Here is an 18106-nt window from a genome sequence, read left to right as displayed (position 1 = left end):
AAACCACTTCTGAAATCTTCCAACACTTCTTCTCCGTTAACAAGTCAGTGCTTACCCATCTATGTGCTTATTTCCGAGCTACAGTTCACTCCTGAAGTTATTCCAAGCATTTTTGTTCCTATTTTCCAATTGATTTACCTTCATACATACAAGTTCATGTTCCTTGGGGGACTGAATTGTACCCACTGATCACAACCTCTGTCCAATTCAAATGCCCTAAATCCTCCAGCATTTAAGGGATTTAAACAAATCTTAGCAAATGAGCGTGCTGAGGGACAAGCTATGTTCCTTTTGAAGAATTCTCCACATTTAATTACGGTACATTTAAGACCATATGTTGTAAAGAAGAGCACTTTCCACATGAACATCATGGCTGAACAGAGCAGTCTTTTGGTGACGGACAGTTGCATGCATCCTCTCAGAAATGCAACCATGTATTCTCTTAACACCATCTTTATTGACCCAGAACACACAAGTATCTCACCGAGAACAGTTTCACACTGTCAAAGTTTGAGCTTCTTGAAGACACAAAGTATAACAGAAGTTTAAAGAGCCACTTGGAAGGAGGACTAAGAGAGCAGGTTTGCAAACAGATCTATCTGCAGCCTTTTACTTTAGAAATACATGTTCTTGTCAAGCTGTAAAAGAGTAGAGTTTGTTTCTTTTGTACTTCTTTCTTGACTACTGCATGATCATATCAGACTCACTTGGTTTTGTCTTCTAACTAGATGTAATTTTGAAATAGAATTACAACAATGCAGGAAAAGCTTTTCTAAATGACTGATTTACATATTCATACTGATTTTGCCTTTCCAATCTCAAACAGCTCTACAATCAAGGAACAAGTGATTCTTATTTAAATTACATGGCAGTTAGTGTTCAAAAGCTCTGGAAGACAAATAACTCCTCAGTGTCCAGCTGCTGAGAGGGAAGATTCTCATTTTGGGTTTTTACCAATAAACAAATTAAAAATATTCTGCTTTCAAATTCAAGATGGTAAAAAATTTGAAAATAAATTGCCTTAAATTGCTTTTTAATAGGACAAAAAAGAAAAACATTAATTACATTTTGTAAGCTACTTATAACTGTATGCACTAATTTGTATGTACTGCTATTTTATTTTATTTTTTTGCAATTCACCTGGCAGGTAACAAAAGGGAAGAAAATAGAAAATACAGTTCAAAGTCATTTGAGCTGAGACATAAACCAGCAGTAAACTAGTGAAGGTCAAATAATGTTATGTTCATTGCATTCTAGATTAAGATTTATCCACTTAACACAGGATAAGTGAGATTATATTCTTCCCTGTAACAGAGACCTATTTTAAATTCTACGTTTGAATTACTAAAAATAATTATATTCTACTAATGTAACAATCAATGAAGATATATAAACAGGGAGCCCCCATTCCCAATGTAACAGATTTCAGAGTAAAGGTAAGGAAAGTGCTAAGAATTTTAATTGCAATGTGATTAAAGTGACAATGTCATCATTTAGGAGAGTTAGGGCAGAAGAAATTCAAAATTAGAGCACTGTCACCACTTACAAAGGCACTTCAAAACCTTCAGGTGAAAATCCTTCAATCATCTGTAGATTCCATAGAATCCTTCACCATCAATGGAGTCCAACAGTCCCACACATCAGTGGAGTGCTGTCTGGTGCTTCACCAGCATCACTGTCTGTAACTCCTTGCTGCTTCAATCTTCAGTATCTGGAGTGCAGCCTTTTTCAGGATGGATTTCTACAACTCCTTTGAATATATGGTATTCAAGGAGTAAGATTCTGGTACTTTACACAGAGCAGTCATTAATTAAATCAGGAATAATTTAAGGAACAGTGCACCCTACTAGTCAATCCCTTTCTAACAACAAAAGATATATTTTTTTTTAACACCCAGTGTTGCACCAGGTATGTGAAAGTTACATGCCCTTAAATGAACATACAAGAAGCAAAGACTGAAGGTTTGTCCAAAATCTTCATAGTAATAAAAGAAAAAGTCCAATTACACCATTAATAGTTTGAATCAGTCAGCTGCTGCAAAGAATAAAACCTCTAGCATAATACAACTACACAGGTAACATGCACACTCTAGCTAGGTTCTACCTCAAGCACATTAACAAGTTCTTGAAATTCAGTGCTGAGGTACACGAATTAGGAAGCTGATTTCCTGCAGCTTCTTGTGTAGAAAACATGTTCACTGCTTCAGAAGGTAGTTAAGATCAAGGAAGAAGTCTCACTTAATTGCCATATAAAGACAGCTAAAAATAAAATACTGCAATTTTTTATCTTGCAATTTCTTTATTAATAATATACAAAAATGACCACAAAATAGGATAAAATAATTATACATCTTAAACAAAACCAAAAAAGGCAAGTCAGGCAAAAGGCACCTAAGAAATGGGAAGGAATTTCCCATTTCCCATCCTTCAAGATACCCTATCCAATAGTATTCTACAGCAACAACAGTAAGCACTGCATGTGATTACAGCCTCAGCATCATTCTTCCTTTTCCATCAGCCTATACTAATTGCTAAATGCTTGTGTCTTCTAGGTAGTGAAGTGCATGTTTCTTAGTAAAAGCATTAATTCAGTTAAGAACAGAAAAAGAAAAAAGCTACCATAGTTGCTTAATCTTCAGTGAAGTATGCCTCCAGTCCCTCCAGCTCTGCATCAGTGGTCATATTTGAAGTGGTGGGAGTAGAATTTGAATTCACGCTTTCCTGACTATTATTTCTTTGCTGAGAGTTTCCCAAATGACTCGGTTCCTTCTTCACTTCTCTACCACCACTTAATATCCTTTGACTTTCTGCAAAATACTGATTAGGATGATTCAAAGAAAATCCAATGTCATCAACCTACAAAAATGAAAGGAAAAGTTACTATTCTTATTTTTAAAAATCATTTCAATTCATATTCAAGAATAACTATTAATTTAATAATTTCAAATTTTGTTGAATGCAGTGGTTTGTCAATACTAGCCCAATAAATATAACCCTGACTTTTTTTTTTTAATCACACAATTTCTTTCCTCACATTAGGAATAAAATGATTGCTTTGGCATAATCGTCAAGCAGTATTTTTAATTGTCTTTCCTGTATTAAAAATAAACAAACAAAAAAGCAATACAGGTAAAATACCATACATTCAAAGATTCAAAGATTTAGGACAACTGAATCAATACCTAAATGCAGCATCTTCTTACACAAGAAATGAACCATGCTAAGTCTAAAGCACAAATGGAAATAGAGAAAATAAGTAAAAGTTTTTACAACAGCAGAAAAAGAACCCAGAGCTTAAAGTATCAACATGAAGCACAATGAACAGAAACCAGCAGCTTCATCTTTTTTTTTTTTTTTTCCCCCAATAGTAATAAATTCACTGTTTACAGAACAACAGGCTAAGCAAGTCCAGTAGGTTAAGCTCCAGTGCTAAGCATCAGCATCCCGAAACTCCACCATCTGCAAAACCAATACCACAAAACAGCTAGGTGCCTTTTCAGTGCAAAAGAACAGAATATTAGCACAGAGAGCACTGTATTTGTATTGTTCTTTTCTACTTAGCCAACATTCTTTCAGGTCCATAATTATTTGACTAATGCAAATTAGATTAACGTTCATGAAATACTTCACCAGGGCTTCAGTTTTAAAAGTAAAACTGACACATTCACCACAATCTCTGATGTAACCTTTGTATTATACAGCAGCGGACGACACCTGAAGGTCTCAGCCCATGGATACCCTCAGAAGCAGCCCAGGCCAGAGCTACAGCCCAAGAACAGCCCACGGTGGGAAAGGAGACCTTCAGAGCTGTGTTGGGGCAGTGCTGAGAGAGCTGTAGCTGGGGGAAGTGGAGTCAATTCCAACTTAACAAGTAATTCTGCACACACCCACACCCCCCTCATGAGGATATACACAGTGGCTGATTTAATATGCAAAGCCACGAGCTTAAATTTCAGCCACTTGTGAAAAATCATCAAGCGCAGAATCAATGTGTGTCCAAAATGCGATCCTGATTAAATGTATTGCTGCAACCTACTTTAGCACCATCAGAAAACAGCCACACATACAACAAAACCTAATTCAGGCATGAAAAAAAGATATTAGTGACTGTAGCAAGTGACCTTGATTGAAAAAATCTTAAAAATAAGTGGCTGGCCTACCATGCTAATTAGGAATTCAAAAATAAAAGGCACATTAGCAAAAATAAATCCAAAACCAAGAGTAAATTTAATTTCAGTCTTATCTGGACGAATTTCATCCAGCCAGCTTTCATCCATGTTCCAATTTCCATTGTGTGGGAACTACTAAATTACTTCTTGACATCAAAAGGCTTAAAAATAACTAATACAGTAAAAAGCCGATCTTCATTTATTCATTTAGAAAAAGCCCTTAATGAGTTCTTTTTTTCCTTAAAATCTCAGTTCTCTTCAGACCAATAAGATTCATTTTGTAATTCTAATTTTGTTTTAAACTGCTCTCTTCCCAATACGTTAGAACATGCTCACTGTATAAGTGAAATCTACAGTCATGTTTCCAGAGGTGAATGATGGCATTTGGCTAAAAACTATTTAAAGACTGTTAGTTAAAACTGTAGGATGAGTCTGCGTACTCTCCTTTTCAAACCTGAATGTTACTAAAATAAAGATGTAGTGGATTAAGTTTAGGCAACATCATTTTTATTAAAAGAATTCTAGCTATTCAGTCACCTCTTTTGAGAGCTGGAAGAAATAAATGGGAAGTTTTGTTCATAATTATCATCAGCATTTGTGATAGTGATAAACCAATAATCCCCATGTAATTTTTAGTAACTTTCAGTGAACATTTCTCTGAACAAAAATATTCTGCTTTGACTGGAAATACACAACAAATGTTGAACACAAAAATAGAGGTGAAGCATTAAAAAACAATCACAGAAATTTTTCTATGTTAGACTACTCATGTAAGTCTTAGAATGTTTTTAGGTAATATTCACAAAAAATACATCAGAAATACCACCAAGGTTGAAAACCTTCCTCAGCTTACAGAGAAGTTACCAGAAGCTTACTGCCAGAAACAGAGAAACTAGATTTCTCTAACAGTTTTACGCATTCACACCTGTTAACCCACCTAGAATCCACTATGTCCAAAGAAAAATGTATTTTCTGGGCAGTCAGAAATTTAAGCTTGTAGCATGTATTGATTCCAGTGAAGAAATCTGTCACTTCAGACAGAACTCTTTATTCCACCTAGCAGCTGATACTATCAGAAGACTATTCTTGGATTCAACACATCGTGCACATACTGACCTTCAGACCAACTCTAATTTTGTAGTTGCTGCTATAAGAAATGTTCTAAAAGAAACTGAAACAACAATTTTACAGCAATTTCTCTGCTTGAAGTTTCTTTGAGTTTTAATCGAGAACTTTTAAAATTACAGCTGGTGTTATAGATAAACCATGTGGAACAGTTATGGTGCTAGAGTAAATGACATAAACCAACCACATCAAGTTGAATGTTCTTGACATTTAATTACAAAGAAAAAAATTTTTACATGTATGTATTTTTTAAAATAAACAACTCCAGGGGATTCCTTGGCAGCAGAAAGCTTGCTAAGTGTGTTAGATTTAATTTACTTCTTAAAAACACACAATGACTGTAAAACATTTGTGGTCTGGAATGAAATTTTGAGAGATTAATATTAATATATACATAATCACCTGCTTATTTACAGCAAATTACTAGTACAGCAATACTCATGCAAACGTCATTAACATCTCTAGTTCCTTTGGAATACAACTTAACACAGTCAGTAGCCAGTTAGGTTTTCTTATTCTTAACAGCTAGAGGCTTAAAACAGTAAATGGTGACTTATGTACAATGAAATTCCACAGCACTAATTCTTTTTATAGACAATCTGTCACAGGAATATTAATTTGACCTATTAGCAGCTTACAGCTGATACCAATCTATTTTACTTGACTGCATGTTATGTAGCTCAGATCGCTGAACTGTTTTGTCCGATTTTTCTCTATTTTGAATTGAGATCCAACTTTATCAACCAAATTAAAATAAAATCTCAATGCTATTGTAATCTTGAAAGGTATTCCTCATTGCTGTAGTATTTGGAATTCAGGTTACACTCCCTACATTTGTAAATTGTCTCATTTCCTCTTCACTTAAGTTGCCTTGTATCAGTACAAAATAAAATTGTAACAAATCTAAGAGGGATAATCAACATGAAATAGCTTATTGATAATTCAAGTACAAATACTAGAACTTCAAGCAGTTACGATGCTTTCCAGATATGCCTTATAACTTAAATTAGGCCATAAATACAGATATGTTAGTAGTTTTTGAATACTTACTCTGGTTTCATATGCAATAAATAATTCTTGATTCTTATTAAAATATAATTTTAAATCCAATCATACTTTTATGATATTTGTTCTATCATGTTTCTGCACAGGCTGTTCAAAAGGCTGTTGACTACTAAGTCGAAATACCTTATTTTCATCACACACGTAGAAAAGCTTTTCTTGGTCAAATTACAGTACTATTATTTAGAAAAGAACTTTCTCAAAAAGCAGTACACCCTAACCTTCCAGAACATGAAAAGCTATTCATGCATTCTATGTAGTGCTTAGCAAGTACCTTTCACAGTTAGTCAAAGACTTAAAATGCACAGAGGTGCATTTCTTAACACATTAGTTCCTTCCTGAAGAGAATACACTAGACTACACAAATGATAGCTGCTTTTCTTCTGTGGTTGTGAGATGGTGACACAAAGATCCGGGTGAGGTATAGCAATTAAATTAATAAAGCCCAGTTTACAACGAATCTGAAGAGAAGCATCTTTTAGGTATCCCTTGAACCTGAAACACTGAGGTGCAAGGACTCTCCAACAGTTGTAAACATTTTCGTTCTAATCCAGCTGGATTTATTAAGACAGATTTAGCGTCAAGCATTATACAACAGAAACCAACAGAGAAGCTGTTACAATCACGAGAATAAAATGCAACAGAAACTTGATAAACGATAACGGGAAGAAATGCAAAAACAGTTAAGTAGACATAGCTTGTGACTGACTCTGTGAACTCAGAAATAGGCAATACTAAATACGTTTCAGAGCATACTTTTGCTGTACTTTCAAGCCTTATGATTGCTGGGAATTTGAGGAGACAAAGAGTTCCACACAAATCAAATGTGAAAACCAGCAAGAACAAAAAAGTCAAAATGGCAAAAATCATCTAATCCTCATCTAGATTTTAACAAGATCATTTCATGTTCTGATGTTTGGAAAGGGATGTTTCAATTTTTTTCAGTTGTGGAGAAAAGAAAGTTATAAGAAGGGCTGTGCTCCTACTTCTTTCTTGACAGTGAGGAACCTTGAACCAATGAGAAAACTATTTTTGCTGAATCAAGAAATCAGGAAGAAGATGTGCCAGTGCCTTTTGCTATCTTACACCTCTCCTTTGTGGAGGATCTTAATTTAAAAGTTTATAGAAGCTTACTATTAAGCAGGGAAAGGTCTGCTTATCTTGATTTAAAAATTAATCACACATGACAAATGACATGAGAAAATTATCAAGTGAAAATTAACATCAACTCTCTAAGTGCTGAAAGATTAGAGTTTTGGTTACATTTGTTAGATCTATTCCACTTAAGGTATACCTTATAATACCAAACTTGCATGATGGGTTAAAAATGACAACTTGTTTAAAAACAGGATATTGAAGAAGTTAAACAGCTTGAAATACATTTGAGTGTATATATCTAAATGAAAACATTTAAACAAATTAACAGAATTGACTATTTTAGGAAGAAAGCACAAACTTTTTCTGTATCTTGCAATGTTTATGATGTGTATGTCATCAATATATAAATGAAGGGAATTACAAAAGAAATTATTAAATTGAAAACTAAAAACGCAAGATAGCTAGCGTTGGACATAAAAATTGCAAATAGTCTCAGCATTTCATACACAATTTCCAAGGTCTTCTTCAAAACAAAGTCAATGGTTGTAGTTTAACAAAAATTACTACTAGCTACTTACATCATGTGTCAATTCAAAGTACTTCTGACACGCCAGCTGGTAATGCATGCCCTTCACCAATTCCAGGATCTACACAGAGGAAGAAAAAATGTAAAGAATCCAGAGGTAGCACACACATGCAACAGAGAACTTTGCATTTTGTTGATATTTACTACAACAGGGCAAATATCACCTTTCCCAACAGATGTGCATACTACTTCAAGTAACTTTGCAGCACGTATCATCTTTGACTTGTGTATTCTATTCTATTCTATTGTGTATTCTATTCTATTCTATTTGGTGGACGACAGGTTGGCCATGAGCCAGCAGTGTGCCCTTGTGGCCAAGAGGGCCAATGGCATCCTGGGATGCATTAAAAAGAGTGTGGCCAGCAGATCGAGGGAGGTGATCCTCCCCCTCTACTCTGCCCTGGTGAGGCCTCATCTGGAGTACTGCGTCCAGTTCTGGGCTCCCCAGCATAAAAAAGACAAGGATCTCTTGGAAAGAGTCCAGCGGAGGGCCACAAAGATGGTGAAGGGCCTGGAGCATCTCTCCTATGAAGAAAGGCTGAGTGATTGAACTAGGTCTGTTCAGCCTTGAGAAAAGGAGACTGAGAGGGGACCTGATCCAGGTCTATAAATATCTAAGGTGTGGGGGGCAGAATGGCAAGGACGGACTCTTTTCAGTGGTGAGTGGAGACAGGACAAGGGGAAACGGCACTTCTTCCATAGTAGCAGATGTAAATCTAGTAATTCAAGTGTTCAAAACACAAAACAATCAAGTACACTATTTGTATCTTTATTTTCCATACTACCAGTTCATACAGATGCAAAATAAAATAGTACAGTGCTTCCATCATCAAGAAAATTTAATTCAAACCCTTCAGACAAGTATCTCTGAGAGGGAAATGCTTCTAACCCTCAATCATATTTGTCCTTTTAAAATGAAGCTATTTCTGGCCAAGCTCAGCAGAATATGTGAGTGAATAGCCTGCTTTGAACACCTATTAGGAAAATCATGCCATCTTTTGTAAACACAATTTGCGTCCCAATTCTACTGCATGTAATCTCTTCTGTGCTGTACAAAGTCCCACTCTTATCAGCAGAACACAATATTGGCTGATTTTTTTTTCTTCCTTTTTTTTTTTTTTTTGTATGTGTTAAAGTTTCATCACCCCCTCCCTCCTTCATATAGTCAAAATATATGCTCTCCCTGCTTATCAAAATGAGAAGATTGCTGGAATTAAGAGATAACCTCAGTGGATAGAAAAGTAGTTTTCTAGAAATGTTAATTTCAAGTCCCTTTCCCAGGTTTGACCTTTGTGTCAAACACAGCAACGTACTCCAGCTTAAATCCCTGCTGTCCTCATTACTGGATGCCGCCTCATATTTATTGACAGATATATAAATAAATTACATTTGCTGAATGGATAAAAAAAAATGACAACACAGTGCCAAGAAAGTACTTAACCACATACTTTCTCTGTCATAGTCTAACTGATTACACTTCTATGCTTCCTGCAAATTCCTGTTAAATCTTCTGTAAGAGTTCAAGATCAAGGCCAAGTGGGCAATGAAGTCTGAAATTCAGCTCTCTGACATACATGCATATGTATGCACAGAAACATGCACACTTCGATTTTTTTATCTCTCTCCTTTGAAAATGACTGAAAAAATAGTGTTACATTAAGCAAATGGTTGAAGAAAACTATTCTAAATGCTTCAACTGTGCTCCGCCTTACATTTTTCTCTTTCTGTTACTAACAAAAAATATCTGTATTGTGCAAAAGAGCTATCTTAACTTTCAAATAAATGCTAACTACATTGTATTAAACACTAACAACATTGTATTGTTTACTTACATATATACACACACATGTATTACAGATAGATGCAACACATATATTCAAATAGGACAGAAACATTAAGCCAGCTTTCATTATTCCAAAAAGCCATTATGCCCTAACATGTTTTTCTCATAATTTGGAATACTGATCAGAAGACCTACGTGCCCATTGCTGGCTGAATGTTTTATTTTATTGCATTCAGATTTTTCTAAACCAATCTTTCCAGCTGGAAGAGTCAACTAACTCAATCTAGTTCATGAACACTTCAGGTTCTCTCAGATTTATTAATTTAACCAAGATTACACTTCAATATAAATAGTTCTAATCCTCAGCTGGAAAGGTATTCTAAGATTCAGAATCAAGTGAGCAAATAAAACCTTTCTAAAGCCTCAACAACTTCTGTGTATAAAACCCAAAAGTTTAAAAGCATCAAAATTCTCTTGTAATTTAGAGAACTTTCAGGAAAAGTTGATCAGTTAAAAAGTTAGTCATGCTGCAGTTTGTTCAACTTTTCAATTTCAGACTATGACACTATAGCTACTTTTTATATCAATGATGCCACTGTCCAACTATCCTTAAAAGCAGAAATGACAAGCATTACCAACAAAAGCCAGCGTTTGATTTACTAACTCACAGTGACTCGCAGGATGTAAGATCACTGCTGTCTTCTTGGATAACTTCAAGTGACAGCTATCACTGTCAAAGCACAGATGATGACAGAATAAAGGGGCACTTTTAATTTCCAGTTTTGTGGGAGAGATTATTCAGAACAAACTATATCATGCCCACTTATGCCCTTGATCCATCTATGAGAAAATCTTGACCCATCTTTACAGTGAAGAAGAATCAATACTGCTCACATACACATAACGTTATCAGAGCTCTCCTTGAGGAACTCAAATTTCTAAAGAAAAGCTTTATTATTTTGTAGCTGCTCAATCTTTCCAGCTTCTCTGCAGATCCGACAAGGAACACTTGTCCCATTTCCTCAAGAATCCTCAAACCTCCCTGAGGTGACTGCTGTGTCACCACACAGACAGTACAGACCAGGTACTTTCGTCCAATTTCCCCAAATAATGTATATGATTGCATCATTAACCACACATTGTACTAACATACTTATCCACAACTCCTTTCCCCTCTCCACCAAATCATCTCTCCAACTTTGGCTGCTGAGTCAATTTCAGCCAAATTTGTCAGACAGAGATGACAACACTACACAATTCCCACACAGTGATTAAAATCTGAGGCTGGACAAAAAAGTCTGACAAACTTTTGCAACCTATTCAGGGAAAAGCAGTTAAAATTCAGCTCCCATCCATTCTGAGAGGCATCCAGAAGGCAGACAAGCCATAAGCCTGATAATTAGCATATCAGTAACTTTATATTGGTCACCTCACATGGGAACAGATTCACTTTTCTGTATATGATGAAGTTGAGGAATGAGGGTTACCATAAATATATCCTAGGAAGAACAGGTTTAGCAGATTAACGGGCTTTAACGGGAGCAAGTTGCTGTGAGAGAAAAAGAAACAGTTAAAAAAGACAAGAGTGGAGCCCAGCTAGTGGTGGCACTGGTGATGAGGAGACAGTTGGACTAGATGATCTTGTAGGTCGTTTCCAACCTCGTGATTCTATGAAAGTATTCTGAGTGAGAGGAACAGTCTTCTATTTCAACAAAAAGGAATTATAATTCATAATAAAAATCACCATTCCTACTACATTTGCGCTGGTAACGAAAGCAAACTTGCAGCTGCTTTTCACTGGTGTTATCCAGAAAGAGTTCTCCTCTCAAAACTACCTTAATTACCCACAACAATCTTTTGCCTCCTCCTATACTCAGACATTTACACTAAATTGCTTTACTTTGCAAGGAAGGGTACATACTGAAGGACTCTTTTTGTTACTTCTTATGCGCCTTTCCTTTGCTACCATCTGCAACTTGCTTTTCTGATGTTGCTTTACTGACTACTAATTAGGTTAAGATGATGTTTGGCAGCTGCATGCAGCCACCTGCTTTATAGATCCTCAGCTTTTTCAGCTGAGATGCTGCCTAGCTGGATAGTTTGAGCTCTGCAATTATCCATAGTTATTTTCATTTATTCCAAGTTACTTTGTTTTATTTGACAGCTGCTAAACTACCTCAGATTTTCAAAACCAAATTCTGTTGTGGATTCAGTTAAGTACAACTTCTTTCTACCCTTCACTGTATTCCAAAGGTGGCTAAAGATACGACTGCTGATATGATTTCTGGCCACTTCAGCTTCAGTCCTGCCCCAAGAATCCATACTGCATTTCACGTCCTGATCAAAAAAGAAGTGGGGGGAGTGAGAGGGGAATGTCCTTACAAAATTGAAGCAATTAGTATACATTCTAAGTTTACAAAACAGTTTCAAGAATAAGGAGCTGAAACATTTTTGCTTCATATTGGTTGTTTTCCTGCTTTCTGATCTTTGTGTTTATGCCTTTGACTTTCTCTGTATCATCCTTCTTTCATTTGTTTTCTTCTGAATAAAAATTTTATGAGCAGTTTGAAATACTAAAAACTGAAGCTACTGAAGCTGCCGAAGTGTAAATACACAGATGGTAATTCTACCCACCCCCTATTCCTCCCAGTTCAGTACTAACGACAGACCGAAAGTGAACCCTCCCTCCTCACTTTCCCCAGGTTTCACTTACAGCTGGATATTCCTTTTCACCTATTTTACCATGTCGTCTTAAGGTCAGTATAAGGAAAGGAATGAAAACTCAACATGCAAGGACGAACAAAGGGTAGAACTGCCTTCCACAGTAGCAGCCCACCTTTAGTCTAAAAAAACTCACTGAACCCAAGTCTAACATTTGACTAATGAATGTAAATACTTCACATTGAATTTGCTTAAATTAATTCCTCTCTAGCAGTCTTGGGCACCCTGCTCTGGGTGTCCCTGCTTGAGCAGGGGTTGGACCAGGTGGAGCCACAGAGGTCTCCGTCCACCTCAGCCATTCTATGATTCAAGAACAGGCACTCTCAGTAGCAAACAGTTTCTATTCCATCCTTCTGGCAGTTAGAATACAAATTCAAATTTAAAATATATATATTTTCCAGTCCAACCATTACTAGCTTCCAACTTAACATCTATCTTAAGCACTTTAAACCACGTTCTACGCAAAATAAAATCCATGCATACTCTAAAAATATTCTGTATTCCCATAGCCTTTTAAGATCAAACAGATTAGCTATGCTCTTCACTATTCTGATAAACCACAAGAAAAGTGCAATGTCAAAATACCAGGTCTATAAAGTATATTAGAGAAAGCACAGTCTCACATAAAATGGGGAAGACGCACTTCCAGCACACAACTATTACTTTCAAAACCATGGCTGAACAATATCTCCAGTCAGTAAATGATTTCTATCTATGGATGGGAAGAGTCAGCGCTCACATTCACACCAGAGTGCCCAAAGAATTTATTTTCACTACAAAGACTCCTTGACACAAACTTACTTTGAAGACATATACTATCTACCTTGAAAGCTTTAATCGTTTGAAAGCATTTGCAAGTTTTGATGTAGTAAAGACAGTAACAATGCAAGCAATTTTGGAAAGCAAGTGGTTTTAACCTGCCACTTGAGAGATCTGAACCATGTACAATTTCTAGATTGAAGAGCTAATGCTTTTTAAGATTTTCTTGACAGCCAACATGTAGCGCTATCCCACTCTAGGACTTGAGTTTTAACTACTTAATTTACTGGGGAATAACCCCACCACAAAATACTCAGTGTCTTTGTTCTGAGTAAAATCTTAAAAATATTAATTTAACTGTTTTCAAAAACCAGTAAATATGAAGTTCTATATGGTATCACCAACAATTACATATTTAATACAACCACAAGTCACAGAAGACTAGCAATTGCTACAATTAAGAAATGTTAATACTGAATAATATTACAGTAAAACTGTAATAATAAAACCAATATCCCATGACATTTGTCTGTATCAAGAATTTCAGCTGTTGTTGTGGTTTTGTTCCTGTTTTATATATTTCCACAATAAATAGTAGTATAAAAACTATTAATAACTGTTATTGAAATGGTATCCTCATAACTTAAAAAAGCACAACACTAACTGAGGGTAGGGCAAAATTCTTCAGCTGCAGAGAAAATATTTTTACAGCCAGGAATGATCTAAAGCTTCTCTAATATTAAATCATCAGAAGAGGGAGTATGATTTGCCCAGGCATGGCTTGCCTAATTAATTTCTCTGTCTGTAAAGACTCTCCAGTCCACTAAAACACCCAACTTGTCAGAAAACAATAGTCTCATTGCAATTACTTATTTAGAATTTTAAATTTGATCTAAATCTGGAAAACAGCTTGTTTTTTTTTTTTTTTTTTTAAGAGAATAATTCTTTCTAGAAAGAAATACTACTCTGAAGTCATCTGTCTCCTGTTCATTTACATGCTTTGTTTCTTATTTTTAAGAGGAAGTAATTGGAACAAAAGCAAAAATAAATGTGGATATTCTACTTCTCCTGACTGCAGAACTATAAGCGCTCATACCTTTTGCTATTGTGAAAGCAGTGAATTGGGAAAAGGACTTGGGCAATTTCTTCAAGAACAGATTTTTTAAAGTAATTCTAATTCAAAGCCAATATCTATTCTTCTATTTGAGTTATGTAAACAACACATTATAGCACATTTAGCACAGCACAACAGATACATTTATCTGATATATGCTTTCATCTTCATATTCTTCAAACTGATTAGCCATTCTCAGATGTTATTTTACCTGATGAGCAGTATACCGAAGACAGAAATGAAATGTGATCCAAAATATAATATAAATTCAAATACTATGCAATCACACATTAGATGCTCAGCTAACCGTATTACTTTTCCAAGAAGCAATTTTTAAGCAAACAAAAAAATGTAATTTCACAAATAAAGAAACAGCTTAACCTAAAGAAAATGTGAACTAAATACAAGTCAAATAATTCAGCTCTTGAAATAAACATCAGGATTAATTCTTTCTGCTTCAGGGTATATAATAACTAGGAATGACCTGGAAATCATTTTCTGTTTACTTCAGAAAGACCATTTTAGTAGAGACAATCTCAGACAGGGCACAGCCTCAGAAAATCCAGACTGAGATAGCAAGCTGGATCTTGATACTTTACACTGAGGAGATTTACATATTCAAATGTTTTCATCACTTTTTTCAATACTGACTGTACTACAGAATGGCTGCACTGGAAGCAATGCTCACACTATTGACTCATGAGAAGTCTGGCACTCTTTACTCTGTATCACAGTCCCAAAGACCAGCTTTCTCGTTTAACACCTCATCCATGCACAGAAGCCACTTGGAAAAAAAAAACGTGATTACAGCATTTGTTCCCACCACAGAATGGCCTAATGCTTTATTTGTGGAAAAACTCCAGCGACTTCCTGGTCCTGTGAATCTTAAAGGATAAAAAAGGAGTACTTCTTATGTAAAAGGTATGAAGCTGAGGACAGCACTGAGAAAGTAACCTCCATGAGCAAGAACTCAGACACACAGCTCTACAAAGCCCAGCAACATTTATTAAATTTAGAAGCCTTCTTTCTAAATACACTATATCCTTTAAAAACTTGATCTAAGGGGGATCACGAGAGATAGAGCACAGTGAGAGCAGAGAGACTGCTGCCTGGTACAATTCAGAAGCAATAGTGAACACACTGAAGAGTAGTTTGCTCTTCAAGCAATTTTCATTTGCTTCTTTATCAGTCATTTTTAGATAGTGTACAGTTTGAAAATGGGAGCAGTGCTAATCTGACAAGATATATGCATTTGCTAGAACTGATCTACCAACTTGTGGCATTTGCCGATTTGGTGTCCCAGCTCTCTACTGCCTGATTTTTTTTCCTTTTCTGGAAATGATGATCATAGAATCATAGAATCACAAGGTTGGAAAGGACCTATACATAAGCTAGACAGTACCTCATATTTTGGCCCGCACAACAGCAGTGAGGAATAAGCTTCGTAAACAAGACAGGGTAATAATTCACTTGCTTGAAGGCAAGACATATGAGTACTCTAAAACAACAGATTGAAATCCCAGAACTAAAATCAAGTTGGAGCTCAGGTGATTTGGAATGAACCCAAAGAAACAGAAGGTATAAACTAAACAGGACGGAAAATGCATCCAAACCAACAGGTTGCTGCTTGCAATTATTCGTGAAACAATAAAACCCACCTGCAGCCATCTCCAATCAACCTGGGATCAATTAAAACAGTAACCCAGCTTTCATGATTCAAGGATCTTTTCAGATAAGTCATAAAAGTTGCAGGAGAAAAAGAAAAAAAAAAAAAAATCATTGATGTGGTTGCTGATATACTACAAATCTAAATCTGATGGTCTAAAGAACTGTGAGCTCACTTATCTCAAGATAAGCCACCACTATTCAGTTTATATGATCTTGTTGAACACAGTATATTCAGGAGTGAACCAAGGGGTTTTTTTTTTGCACTGACAGCACTGATGTTTTTGAAGAGAAACACAAAACGACATCAAAATGTAATAACCCCTGGTACTCTAATCAGAAAAAAAAAAAAAAAGTCCTCAACATTATCAGAGATAATTCATAGATACTAAAGCCATTTTGATCAAATGGAAATGAAACACCCCAAAAAAGTAATAGTTCTGATCCAGATCCTCTGTATGAACTGGAGATAAGGGTCCAACAGACTGCTATGAATAACAGTCCTCCCAACTACAAAATGCAAATCACTATGCACTGCAAAGACAGTGTTAAGTCTCCATCAAACTCAAACTTGAACAGCTGTATTCATACTTGCACAGATTAAGGTTAAGACATCAGATCAGCTTTATTTTGGGCATTAGCTGTGCCAACGTGAAACCCTCGATGCATAGCCTTAGCTGCCACAGCTTCTGTAGCCCCTCTGGCCAGGACAGTATCAGCACTCTGATGAAGGATGCTGATACATATGGAAGGCCTGATGAGTTTCCAAACAACCTCATTTTTTGGAATGAGAAATTAATTTCAGTAGCCAACAAACTCTTGAGCTTTCAATCCCTTGAAACGAGCTTCTTAGTAGGAGAGAAGCATCGACAACTGTTCATCAGAGCAACATACCATGATGCACACTCTCGTTCACTCCTCTACCAAAGAGAGTGAGTGCTTTGAGTATCTAGTACAACAAGATGTAAAAAAAAAAAAAAAAACCAACAAAAAAAACACAGGACCACATGGCAGTTTCAATAAGAACAAAATACTTGGCAAGCATATGAACAGAACTCTGCGTGGCAAACTCTGAAGATCTCAAGCCCTTGCACACAGAGATGCACCTTGAGACCTACCATGAAGATGCCTTCTGAAAAATCTCATCTGTCTCCGTAACAACAGCTACATAACAAATGCACACATTGGCAGAAAAACTCGAATTCTACAGCAGAAACCATCCACTCAGGAGGTCTCCTGGGTATAAACGTAGACACATTCTTAAAGAGAAGCATTTCTTATGCTTACAGCATACAAAGGAATCTGTAGTCCTCCACTCACAGAAAAGCCTAGAAATAGTACTTTCTCTTCTGCATAGGGTAATGAGTTCTTAGCTGTAAATCATATTAACGGTTATGATAATCCAATTAACTCTTGTCACACAAATATAGTTGAGAATGATTCCTTGACCTCCACAGAAATCTGCTCAGCCGCTGCTAACCACTTTTAGAAACAACAGAAAGGTTATTTATAAGTAGTTGAACTTAAAAACCTCTGTACATAAGAAGGAAGAACATCTTCTGGCACTGAAAATATGAAGCATGGGTATGTTTTTTTGGGATAGGGGGAAAATTCTAGTCCAGAAAGAGCTAAGACGCTGGGAAGTTGGGGATGACTCTTAAAACTAAAAGATGGGGATGAATGCTGGGGAATGCTCTGGGACCACAGCCTGTAACACCTGAGGCTGCAAGCAACTATATAGGTGCTGACATGACTTTCTACATGATCCTCCCAGATCATCATTGACTTCAATACTCTGCACACTTTTTTCACCAGGTGGATGTGGAATCTTCATATATCAGAGTCCTGAAACACTTATATAAAATTCAAGTTGGCTGTCCTTATCATGAGGCCAATTGAGCATCCTCTCAGTTCAGAAAAATGCATTTTTCACTATGACAAAGCAGGGAGAACTGAAAAAGCATTGCAGTACATACATTGATCTGGTTTTAACAACACAGAAGGGAATTTTTCACTTTGTGACAG

At 36.1% G+C, this 18106-nt stretch overlaps 1 protein-coding gene across 2 annotated transcripts in view; it reads right to left on the bottom strand.

The window, feature by feature from the left end:
• LOC122163455 (DNA primase large subunit-like) overlaps positions 1-18106 on the bottom strand; it is a 106541-nt gene that overhangs the window by 33745 nt on the left and 54690 nt on the right. Inside the window, exons 8-10 of one of the 2 annotated variants that reach the window (XR_006169941.1) lie at positions 8032-8100; positions 2619-2855; positions 1547-1750 (exon numbers count right to left, since the gene is read on the bottom strand). Coding sequence is in view for 1 of the 2 variants with exons in the window: in XM_042824704.1 (XP_042680638.1) it covers positions 2628-2855; positions 8032-8100 (297 nt within the window). In the remaining variant the exon portion in view is untranslated. Of the gene's footprint in view, positions 1-1119; positions 1751-2618; positions 2856-8031; positions 8101-18106 lie in introns of those variants that run through there. The other variant, XM_042824704.1, reaches the window with a different exon arrangement.

The sequence above is a fragment of the Centrocercus urophasianus genome, unplaced genomic scaffold, assembly GCF_019232065.1.
Source record: "Centrocercus urophasianus isolate 14NV4802_14NV808 unplaced genomic scaffold, USGS_Curo_1.0 seq_10, whole genome shotgun sequence".
In the NCBI taxonomy this organism is placed as follows: Eukaryota; Metazoa; Chordata; class Aves; order Galliformes; family Phasianidae; genus Centrocercus; species Centrocercus urophasianus.
Note: the sequence above shows the minus strand (reverse complement) of the source record. Positions and strands in the feature narration are given on the sequence as shown.